The sequence below is a fragment of the Protopterus annectens genome, chromosome 13.part0, assembly GCF_019279795.1.
Source record: "Protopterus annectens isolate FY-2018-M chromosome 13.part0, PAN1.0, whole genome shotgun sequence".
NCBI lineage: Eukaryota > Metazoa > Chordata > Ceratodontiformes > Protopteridae > Protopterus > Protopterus annectens.
In genome coordinates, this window is record NC_056747.1 from 111,024,374 (window position 1) to 111,036,880 (window position 12,507).

A 12,507-nucleotide genomic window follows, 5' to 3' on the forward strand; every position below is an offset into this window, starting at 1 on the left:
TAATCATATGTGTGTTGAAAGAAATAATTACAAATGCATTATGCAATAAAGTACACACACAGGAAACAGTAATCTGTGCCATGAATGTGTGATGTATAATTTCCATGCATATTCACATGTAGTTACATATTTTTATATTCACAAGCCAGTCTGGGAATTATTTTGCAGTATTTATACCTAATAGGCACGAGCAAGAAAGATAACCATGCCACAGAAGAAGAAAAGACAATAGAAGTGTCGAGGCTAAAATTTATAGAAATGTGTTACAGGCAAAAGTTGGAGGACGACTGCTGAATCTAGGAAATATATACTATGAGTAGTGAGAGTAAGTAAGACATGAAAAGAGAGGGAGAGAGAGGAGAATGAATCTCACATAGGGTAATTGGCTAGGTGTAAAATGGCCCACAAGGCAGTTACACTAGTAATAATCTAAACCTTGATGAGCGGATGGGAAACCACAAGTCTCTCCCAGCGGTTCCACCTGTGTCCCTCATTGACAGGGGTGACAAATGTTGATTGAGGTTTCTTTTGTGGGGATAGACCCTTGGCTCGCCCATCAACAACAAAAAAGTAAGTAAATAAATACACATGCACTCTCTCTCTCACACACACACACACACACACACACACACACACACACACACACACACACACACACACAATCTTTCAGTACTTATGCACTCATTTCAGATTAATGACTCAGTAACTATGGACTTACTCCACGTGAATATGCTGTTAGTTGGTATCTAGGTGAGCCTAATCATTTCCTGTTCAATGATGTAAAATATCTAGCACACCAGATAGCCATGTTTATGTCTGAAGTCAAGAATAAAAAAATTTGATTACAATGAACATGTAAAACATTTAAAAAAAACACCAGAATGGGCCTCCTATGTCAATCACACTTTCTTCAGAAAACAAATAAAAATAAATAATGCAGTGTGTATGAATATAAATCATTTGCTGTTTATTCAGGTCTGTGTTTCTGCACTATTCTTTTCTGCTAACTGTGCAGCAGATACTTGTGCCCTACTGTTTTGGAATGACTAATGACCGAGCAATAGAATTTTTATTTGTTTCTCCCTTTTTTTTCTTAGAGGAACACAAGTCTTCATCTGAGATCCTGCTTTTTGTTAGGGGAGGCATTTAGTAGAACTGGCAAGGAAATAATGAATAGGAAAAAAGTATCCAATGCTATTGGTGTCTTTGTCTTCCTTACAATGAATTCGGTCTGCTAAGGGATGGCACATGAAAACAACAATCAGATGTACATGTTTGCACTTTAGGCCTACAACCACTGCAAACAAAATTAATAAATGTTCAAATAAAACCCTTCCATTAACATTAATATAAATATTTATTATATTGCAATATTTATAGCTTATTTGTCTACAAAATTACAGAGTAACTATCATATTCATTATAGGCTTATAGGTGTATACTAGACTAACAACCAGATGGGGGTTGTAGGCCTAACAATGCATCTGACAAGTTTTGGTACCCTACAGTTGTTTTAAGGGATATAGTTAGGCTAGGACATGAGTGGTCAAGCATTTATAGGTTGCCTGTCTCTATTGGAGACACATCCACTGGTCCAACTTACATTTGAATTGGGTTATGGAAGAAGTGTACTTCTCGTGGAAGGAAAGCATGTTCCAGAGAAGTGGTAGTCTCTGAGACACATTCCTGTCCCTCCAACATGTCCTATTACGTTTTAAACAAGGTTTATGTCCCTAGACTGGGTAATGCTGATGCTGTTTGTTTTGCAGATATGCAAAAGACCTGTAAGAGTGGGATCCAAGGATGCCCTGCATGCCAGACATAGCTCGCCCCTCAACAGTCTATGGGGATAGGGCTTTGAGGCAATCTATGTAGGACATGTTGTTTACACCTTGTATTCTGTTTGTGAGGGACCTCTGTGCATGTTCCAGTTAGTGCATGTGCCCGGTCAGGTACATACCAAAGTGGCCATTGTACTCAATGATTGGTCTGTGAGCCAAATAGAGTGGAATGATGACTTCTTTGGACCTAGATGCCATACAATTGCTTATAAGATGCACAACATAGAATGATTTCCTTACTACTGTAGACACACGGGGGTCAAAAGCCAGGTTACTGTTAACGTGCCTCTCCAAATCTTTGACTACTGGATATACTCTTAGGAGTTTTTATCAGTGAAGTAGTCTCCAGTGGTAGTCTGTTTCCCAAAAGATACTATTATGCATTTCTTGGAATTGAGTTTGACCATGGCTCTGGTACTAGTTGATTTTTTGTGTCAGCCCTTCTTGGAGAATATTAATGTCATGGGGGGATTCTATGACTGCACTAATGACTACATGAAGTGTTAACTTGGTCAGCCAGAGGCCCTTGATGTTGGCCTTGACTTCAGAGAAGTAGATACAAAAAAGGATTGCACCCAGCACAGCTCCCCGAGGGACTCTGCTGGTCATTGGCCTCTTTGTAGAAGTGAACTTCCCTATCCTAAATTCTTGGGTCCTATCTGAGAGTCAGCAGGCTGTCTAGTGGGTGTCATAGGAGTTTATACCTAATTCCAAGAGTTTGTTTACAATGCTTCAATAGGGCATTGTAGCAAATGCCTTCTATCAGGCAGTAGGTGCTGATCATGGAAATAAGGGTAGAACTTGGCCAGGCTTAGCCTAGTAACTTCCTGTGATCCTATCTATCTGTCTGCCTGTATATCTATCTGTGTATCTGTGCCTCATTGACAGGGTTATGTCCCATTAGCATAGTAGCCTCTTTCCAGTGGAGGCTCAAGGTGGTATTTTTACTACAAGAGGAAATTTGTCCAGGGCATTGTGGAACATAGCGTATTCTTTGGAACTGCTAGATGGTGCTGGTGGATGCCTAGAGTGAGAAAGAAAAGGCCTAAGAGGAGCATGGCAAGCTCAAGGAGCAAGGAGGAGGAGAAAAAAGCCATGGAGAGTTTAGAAGTGAAAAATGAGAATTTCAAGAAAAAGTTTTTGATAGGGAGTATCAGAATGCAAATAAAGATTCTTGGGTGGTGGATGACATAAATGATCATCATTTAGCTGTCTCAGTGAAGCAGATAACAGAACTGGCATTAGTGAAACTTGTGGATGATGATCTGTTGAAAATGAGCAGGATAATCTAGGTGACGGATTATTTTGTTACACTGCTTGTTTTTTTTATTCTGTTTTTTTTTTTTTTTGTTACACTGCTTGTTTTTTATTCTTTTTTTTTGTTACATTGCTGTTTTTTTACACTGGATTGTTTTGTTACACTGCTATTTTTGTACTCTGGATTGTTTTGTTACACTACTCTTTTTTTTACTCTAGATTGTTATGTTACGCTGCTGTTTTGTATGCTGGATTGTTTTGTTACACTGATGCTTTTTTATGCTGGATGGTTATGCTATGCTGCTGTTTTTTATGCTGGATTGTTTTGTTATGAGATGACAGATAACTTATTTGGAAGTACTAAGGATGGTAATGTGGAAAAGGAACCAGGTGCTGTGGCAGCAGAAAATGCAGCAGTTAAAACTCATGCAGCAGTGACAGGAAGTGAAAGAGGAAAGCAGCAACAAACTGAGAAAGTATCTGGTTTAGTGGCATAACTAAAACCATATGCAGCAGTGACAGGAAGTAAAAGAGGAAAGCAGCAACAAACTGAGAAGGTATCTGGTTTAGTGGCATAACTAAAACCATATGCAGCAGTGACAGGAAGTAAAAGAGGAAAGCAGCAACAAACTGCGAAGGTATCTGGTTTAGTGGCATAACTAAAACCATATGCAGCAGTGACAGGAAGTAAAAGAGGAAAGCAGCAAGAAACTGAGAAGGTATCTGGTTTAGTGGCATAACTAAAACCATATGAAGCAGTGACAGGAAGTAAAAGAGGAAAGCAGCAACAAACTGAGAAGGTATCTGGTTTAGTGGCATAACTAAAACCATATGCAGCAGTGACAGGAAGTAAAAGAGGAAAGCAGCAACAAACTGAGAAGGTATCTGGTTTAGTGGCATAACTAAAACCATATGCAGCAGTGACAGGAAGTAAAAGAGGAAAGCAGCAACAAACTGAGAAGGTATCTGGTTTAGTGGCATAACTAAAACCATATGCAGCAGTGACAGGAAGTAAAAGAGGAAAGCAGCAACAAACTGAGACGGTATCTGGTTTAGTGGCATAACTAAAACCATATGCAGCAATGACAGGAAGTAAAAGAGGAAAGCAGCAACAAACTGAGAGGGTATCTGGTTTAGTGGCATAACTAAAACCATATGCAGCGGTGACAGGAAGTAAAAGAGGAAAGCAGCAACAAACTGAGAAGGTATCTGGTTTAGTGGCATAACTAAACCATATGCAGCAGTGACAGGAAGTAAAAGAGGAAAGCAGCAACAAACTGAGAAGGTATCTGGTTTAGTGGCATAACTAAAACCATATGCAGCAGTGACATGAAGTAAAAGAGGAAAGCAGAAACAAACTGAGAAGGTATCTGGTTTAGTGGTATAAGTAAAACCATATTCAGCCATGACAGGAAGTAAAAGAGGAAAGCAGCAACAAACTGAGAAGGCATCTGGTTTAGTGGCATAACTAAAACCATATGCAGCCGTGACAGGAAATAAAAGAGGAAAGCAGCAACAAACTGAGAAGGTATCTGGTTTAGTGGCATAACTAAAACCATATGCTGCAGTAACAGGAAGTAAAAGAGTAAAGCCACAACAAACTGAGAAGGCATCTGGTTTAGTGGCATAACTAAAACCATATGCAGCAGTGACAGGAAGTAAAAGAGGAAAGCAGCAACAAACTGAGAAGGTATCTGGTTTAGTGGCATAACTAAACCATATGCAGCAGTGACAGGAAGTAAAAGAGGAAAGCAGCAACAAACTGAGAAGGTATCTGGTTTAGTGGCATAACTAAAACAATATGCAGCAGTGACAGGAAGTAAAAGAGAAAAGCAGCAACAGACTGAGAAGGTATCTGGTTTAGTGGCATAACTAAAACCATATGCAGCAGTGACAGGAAGTAAGAGGAAAGCAGCAACAAACTGAGAAGGTATCTGGTTTAGTGGCATAACTAAAACCATATGCAGCAGTGACAGGAAGTAAAAGAGGAAAGCAGCAACAAACTGAGAAGGTATCTGGTTTAGTGGCATAACTAAAACCATATGCAGCAGTGACAGGAAGTAAAAGAGGAAAGCAGCAACAAACTGAGAAGGTATCTGATTTAGTGGCATAACTAAAACCATATACAGCAGTGACAGGAAGTAAAAGAGGAAAGCAGCAACAAACTGAGAAAGTATCTGGTTTAGTGGCATAACTAAAACCATATGCAGCAGTGACAGGAAGTAAAAGAGGAAAGCAGCAACAAACTGAGAAGGTATCTGGTTTAATGGCATAACTAAAACCATATGCAGCAGTGACAGGAAGTAAAAGAGGAAAGCAGCAACAAACTGAGAAGGTATCTGGTTTAGTGGCATAACTAAAACCATATGCAGCAGTGACAGGAAGTAAAAGAGGAAAGCAGCAACAAACTGAGAAGGTATCTGGTTTAGTGGCATAACTAAAACCATATGCAGCAGTGACAGGAAGTAAAAGAGTAAAGCCGCAACAAACTGAGAAGGTATCTGGTTTAGTGGCATAACTAAAACCATATGCAGCAGTGACAGGAAGTAAAAGAGGAAAACAGCAACAAACTGAGAATGTATCTGGTTTAGTGGCATAACTAAACCATATGCAGCAGTGACAGGAAGTAAAAGAGGAAAGCAGCAACAAACTGAGAAGGTATCTGGTTTAGTGGCATAACTAAAACAATATGCAGCAGTGACAGGAAGTAAAAGAGGAAAGCAGCAACAAACTGAGAAGGTATCTGGTTTAGTGGCATAACTAAAACCATATGCAGCAGTGACAGGAAGTAAAAGAGGAAAGCAGCAACAAACTGAGAAGGTATCTGGTTTAGTGGCATAACTAAAACATATGCAGCAGTGACAGGAAGTAAAAGAGGAAAGCAGCAACAAACTGAGAAGGTATCTGGTTTAGTGGCATAACTAAAACCATATGCAGCAGTGACAGGAAGTAAAAAGAGGAAAGCAGCAACAAACTGAGAAGGTATCTGGTTTAGTGGCATAACTAAAACATATGCAGCAGTGACAGGAAGTAAAAGAGGAAAGCAGCAACAAACTGAGAAGGTATCTGGTTTAGTGGCATAACTAAAACCATATGCAGCAGTGACAGGAAGTAAAAGAGAAAAGCAGCAACAAACTGAGAAGGTATCTGGTTTAGTGGCATAACTAAAACATATGCAGCAGTGACAGGAAGTAAAAGAGGAAAGCAGCAACAAACTGAGAAGGTATCTGGTTTAGTGGCATAACTAAAACCATATGCAGCAGTGACAGGAAGTAAAAGAGGAAAGCAGCAACAAACTGAGAAGGTATCTGGTTTAGTGGCATAACTAAAACCATATACAGCAGTGACAGGAAGTAAAAGAGGAAAGCAGCAACAAACTGAGAAGGTATCTGGTTTAGTGGCATAACTAAAACCATATGCAGCAGTGACAGGAAGTAAAAGAGGAAAACAGCAACAAACTGAGAAGGTATCTGGTTTAGTGGTATAACTAAAACCATATGCAGCAGTGACAGGAAGTAAAAGAGGAAAGCAGCAACAAACTGAGAAGGTATCTGGTTTAGTGGCATAACTAAAACCATATGCAGCAGTGACAGGAAGTAAAAGAGGAAAGCAGCAACAAACTGAGAAGGTATCTGGTTTAGTGGCATAACTAAAACCATATGCAGCAGTGACAGGAAGTAAAAGAGGAAAGCAGCAACAAACTGTGAAGGTATCTGGTTTAGTGGCATAACTAAAACCATATGCAGCAGTGACAGGAAGTTAAAGAGGAAAGCAGCAACAAACTGAGATGGTATCTGGTTTAGTGGCATAACTAAAACCATATGCAGCCGTGACAGGAAGTAAAAGAGGAAAGCAGCAACAAACTGAGAAGGTATCTGGTTTAGTGACATAACTAAAACCATATGCAGCAGTGACGGGAAGTAAAAGAGGAAAGCAGCAACAAACTGAGAAGGTATCTGGTTTAGTGGCATAACTAAAACCATATGCAGCAGTGACAGGAAGTAAAAGAGGAAAGCAGCAACAAACTAAGATGTCTGGTTTTGTGGCAGTAGAGAATGCAATAGTTAAAACTTATACAACAGTGACAGCAGGCAAAAAGGGACAGCAATATCAAAGTGTAAGTAAAACTGTTTTTAAAAAGAAGAGAAATTGAGAAAAAGAACAAAAATGAGACTGTGATAGGTACTATGTATGAGTCAGTTTGGTAATGCTTGTGGGATTTAAAGTTCAAGAAATTTTATACATATAGGGACAGAGACTTTTTGTGACAACATTTGAAACTGAGGGACTGATGATCACATTTCTGGAACTGTGTAACTTAAAAGATATAAAAGTTGCAGTTTAGAACTGATGAACTGGAAGAAGATGTTAAAAAATGCATGCAGTTTGTGAGTGAAACTATTGATAACATTGTGAAAGTTACAGATGAAATGTGTGGAGGTTGAAAGCTGTTTCGAAATGTAAAAAAAAAAAAAAAAAAAACATTTGCCAAGTTTGTGGTAGTCATACAGGGGCATTAAGGTATGATGGCCAGTCTAAGTCATGATTCTTTTGTGGGGATGTTTCTCATTTAATGAATGACTGTAACAATATAGAATGTAACCAGTGGAGAGAAAGGGCATACAGCAAGAAGGTATGTGCCTGGATGTAGGTTGTGTAAAAAAAGACAATTTTGGATGACCTGCCAAAAGCAAACAGTAAATAAAAAAGGGGAAAAAATAGAGCATACATTAGAAAGGACAAATAAGATTCTGATGGAGTGTGTGAACTAGGTGAAGAAAAATCTGTTGAAGAAGGCAAAAAATAGAGGGTGAAAAGGAGGAGAAATATTGCATACAGGAAGAGAAGTCAGTAGAAGGGATTGACATCAAGATGTTTTTTTTGAAGTTCTAGCCAGTGAAAATCTGATTAAGAGGATCAAGGATTATGTGGACATAAACACAGGAAAGGTTATTCAGTAGGGGAAAGAGTAAAAAATAAAAAAAATGAAACTTTAAAAATATTTCCTCTAAACTTAAAATAAGGCAAATCAGCAATTTTAGAACAGTATTATTGACATTGTAAGAAGGATAGGAGAACTGGAATGATGTGCTAAATATGATGTGTATGGTGTCATGTTAGAGGAAGCAAGATCCCTGACCAATAAAGACTGCAATCAGATAAACTGTTATATGGAAATATAATATGGAACTTGGGATATGAAAGTTGTTCTAGAGTGGCTGTGTTGTGTAGAAAAGCAGTGAAAGTAATAGCTTAACATTGGAATGTAACAGTGGATGGGAAGTTTAACTGTGAGGTGGCGAGAACATGGTTTATGGAATGACGGCATTGTATGCATATGTAATTAGCAATGAAAGAGGTCATCTCAAATATTATTCTTTGTGGTGGTTAACATGAAAATTATAATTTCAGGGGACTTTGTGATATAAGGGGAAAATATAAAAAAATACAGGAAGTGATAAAATGTAGTAAATTAGCTATGGGAGCAAAAGTCAATGGATTTATAGAAGGGGCACTTCAATCCTAAATTGATTAGTTTGCATCATTGGAAGGTTTGGGGGTAGCACATAGTGATACAGTTGTGACAAGTTTTTCAGACCATTTACACATATGGATGGAGGTGATGGAAGAAAGGGATTAAATTAATTTAGGAAATGGAAAAAAAATGAGAAGATATGGGGTGTAATTGGAATATGAGAAGTACTGCAGTTATTGAAGTATCATACAACCATGAAGGAATTTTATAAAAAACTGGTTTGAGTGGTAGACTTAATTTAAAAGGAAGTATAAAAAGTGCCTTTTCGGTGTCTGGATGATGTAAGAACAGAAGAAAAAGTGAAATATAGGAAAATGTATAGAAAATCATTGGAGAATTTTGAGATTAATACAAGAAAGTATTATGATATGGAAAAAGGAATATGCAAAAAAAACTTGACAAAAGTTAAGACATTACTCTTTATACAGATATATTATTTACAAGGATGAAGGGAGGATGACTGCATATCTGGGTAAAATAGTAAAGGAGTGTATTAGTATAATAAGAGAAATGAAAACTATAAAAGGGCTGGCAAAAAACACAAAAATTATGAGTACTGTAGAACAGCATATGGAAAATAAGAGAGAATGGAAAGTAAAGAAATTTCCAGAATGGGTTAAGGAAAAATGCATTATAATTAGAGAATTAGATGAAGTACTTAAAGTAAATGTTGATTCTGATTGTATTCTGTGTTCACATTTTCTGATACGTCTTTACCAATCAGATGTAAGTCTGCATATTGTGTATATTGATATCTGCCTGTATTCTTTGTCTATATTTTTCTAAACATATCTACCTGAGTTTATCACTCAGTGATGTATGTACTGTCTCTTTTTTGGTATGTGGAGCTTTTCTCCCCGGGCCTCCGCCAAAAATGGACATATATCCAGTCGGACTATCATGGTCAACAAATGTATAATAAATAAATAATAGGGTACTGAATATACAAGAAATGACTGGACTGATAAAGATGGTATTTTGTAAATTAACTAAATGAATGGTTGAAAGTTTTGTTTATGAAGAATTAAGTAGTGCAGTATTATAATTTATATGAAAGAAAGACGAGAAAAATGAAATAAACTGGAGACTCATCAGATTAAATATCAAGGATTGTAATTTTTTGTGGGAATGATAGAGAAGAGAATAGAAGGAAGGATATAGAATAAACTATATATTGTATAAAAGGGAAGGAATATCAGAAATTGCTGTTGGTTGTGACAGAACTTGTGGATGATGTTATAAGTAAAAGGGAGGATGTGAAACTTATGCTATGTGATATTTTTAAGACAGTTAATGCCATAGACCACTATGCTTTACAGGATGTTATGGAGAAGTTTGGAATAGGTGACAGAATTAGGAGTGTGTGTATGTCAGCATATCAAAATAATAGAGTGAGAGTATTAGTGAATGGGTGGCTGAATAAAGAAACATGTATGAAGTCCCATGACTGGAATATTGTTTACTTTGGTGATGAATGTGATAGTGAGTGAAGTAAATTATACAATGAACGATGCTAGATATGTGGTGCAAAGGGGCGTGGTAATACAGGTAGTTTTGACATATGCAGACACTATACTTGTAGTTGCTAAGAACAAAATATGGATGAAAGAGGTGTTGGTTTGTTTGAATGGATGTTTAAAGGAAATGAGAGTGACCTTGAATAAAGATAAAAGTAAGAGTTTTGAGTAATGTGGTGAAAATTGGGGTTGTGTATTTTTTGAATGAAGGAAGTGTATTTGCTAGAAATTAAATTTAGGGAAAACAATGTAGTATAGCTGTAGAGGGTAATTACTTCTTCATTGAGGTCAGCATGACTATACTCAGATGGAATCATTAGTCCTTCATGATATTGTTTAGAAAATGTGTACAGTGTACAAATATTACATTTGGTAAATTGTCATGTAGTGCTTTGATGTCACTGTAATTTGATGTATTATTATATTGTCATCAGCAAGCTAGTCTTTATTATTTTCCTGTTCACTGCAGCTTCTTTGGAGTTCTTGAGCAGAAACACCCCACTTTTGTTTCTCTGTTTTAATCAAAGTCACGATACTCTCTCCTATAATTAGTACCACTTGCATGCTGTGGCATATAACTTAATAATGACCTGTAATATAGAATTTTTTTCCTTCTGTATTTACTTTCTGATATGACAAAAACATATGACAGCCTTTGACTTTCATATCAAATCATGACTCTGAAGCCCATCATTTCTGCTTGTTTTTATACCTGGCACAAGTAACTTTCAAGTGCTTCCTCTGACTTTGTAGGGGGGGGGGGTTATTTATCCATCACCCTCTATGGAAAAGTAAAATACACACTCATTTTACTCCCTGTGTTGTCAACAAGTCTCGGCTTCATACACACACACATTATATATGTTTTTGTGTGTGTGTGTGTGTGTGTGTGTGTGTGTGTGTGTGTGTGTGCGTTTTTGTATATATGTATATATATATATATATATATATTTTCCACTATGAGAAAAAACAACTGAAATGTCCTATATGTGCTGGAATTATTTATGTGATAAGAAACAAGTTTTGAAGGGTTCTTTTTAAGAAAGCATTTGATTTTCCTGGAGACAGACAGACTTTATCATAATTACTCCCCCTTGGGGTATGAACCAGCTGTCACAGAGGAGAGTGGCTGACCTAAAGCGCTGTGTTGTTGTACCTAAAGCAAGCCTATTGTTATGCAAAGTGAAGGATGCCTTTTGGAAACAATGGAATATCAGCCCCCCTCCCCCATTCATAGCTGTTCTTATAGCAAATTCATTTTGGCCTAAAAACTGTGACTGGAGTCCAACATTAAATGTGTTCACTGCATTTCTTTTTGTTTTACAGAATTGCAAAGAGTTATCAGACTTCGGTGGGTCTCCGTCTGTTGTGGTTAGAAAAGATGGCAGAAAGACACAAGGAGTATCAGAACTACTCGGAGGCAGCCCAGTGCCTTGTGCATGCAGCAGCTCTGGTCTCTGAGTACTTAAATATGGTTGAAGACCACCCCTATATGCCTGTGGGTAGCATAAGCTTCCAGGTGTGTTTTGTAATGTATACCCATGTATTTTGATTTAATCCGTTTTTTGTTTTTTACAGTTCAGCAATAGTTATTCAGATATTTTTATTCAGGCACTCAGTCTTTTAAGGAGTTCATTGTTTTGACAGTGAATCAGAACATAGGCTTAAAAACAGAAAATGAAAATAAATGTATTTCTATTAATAAAGGTTGGTAATAGCATTGTTTATAGTCAGGGAAGAGCAGGTGTGTTCTCAGTTTTCTGGAAACACTTTTAACTCCCTCTTTAAAGCCTACAGCAACACTTAAATGTACTACTTAGACATTTGCTGAGTTAACTGGAAAGCATTCACCTCCATGGCTCAGTGCTGTCACCTCTCCTGTTTGAAGTAAAAGACACTACCAAAGGGCTCAGGCTGACTACGTGTGCAGATAACTGCAAACTAGCAGCAGTCATTGAATTTCCAAATGACTTGCCATCCTGCAGGATAATTTGTCCTAAATAAATAACTGGCGCCAAAATCATTGACTGAAACTAAATTCCAAAAATTAATTATAGTACCCTTTGAGAAGTCATCTACGTGAGGGAACTGCCACATACACCCCCTAAGAGTTGACCCAGTTGTCCCGGATTTGGGAACTTATGTGGACAGTGAACTAATTTTTGACCAGCATGGGTCCATTGTTATAAGAAAAACCTTCTATGCTGCACAGCTTATAAACAAAGGAATTCTGTCTAGATCTAGTGATGTCATTGTCCCCTTTAACCCCCTTTACTCAGCTCTCAATAGGCCAGTCATTGAGTATAATGCCTCCTTTGCCATGTATCTGTCCAGACAACAACTGGAATGTCCACAG

The 12,507-nt window shown here is 37.6% G+C and overlaps 1 protein-coding gene across 1 annotated transcript in view; it reads left to right on the forward strand.

Moving 5' to 3' along the window:
* The window catches only part of LOC122787839 (dedicator of cytokinesis protein 7-like), a 4,057,077-nt gene that overhangs the window by 3,765,753 nt on the left and 278,817 nt on the right, over positions 1 to 12,507 (forward strand). The window contains exon 39 of the mRNA XM_044054755.1: positions 11,478 to 11,670. Within this exon, the coding sequence (XP_043910690.1) occupies positions 11,478 to 11,670 (193 nt within the window). The remainder of the gene's footprint in view (positions 1 to 11,477; positions 11,671 to 12,507) is intronic.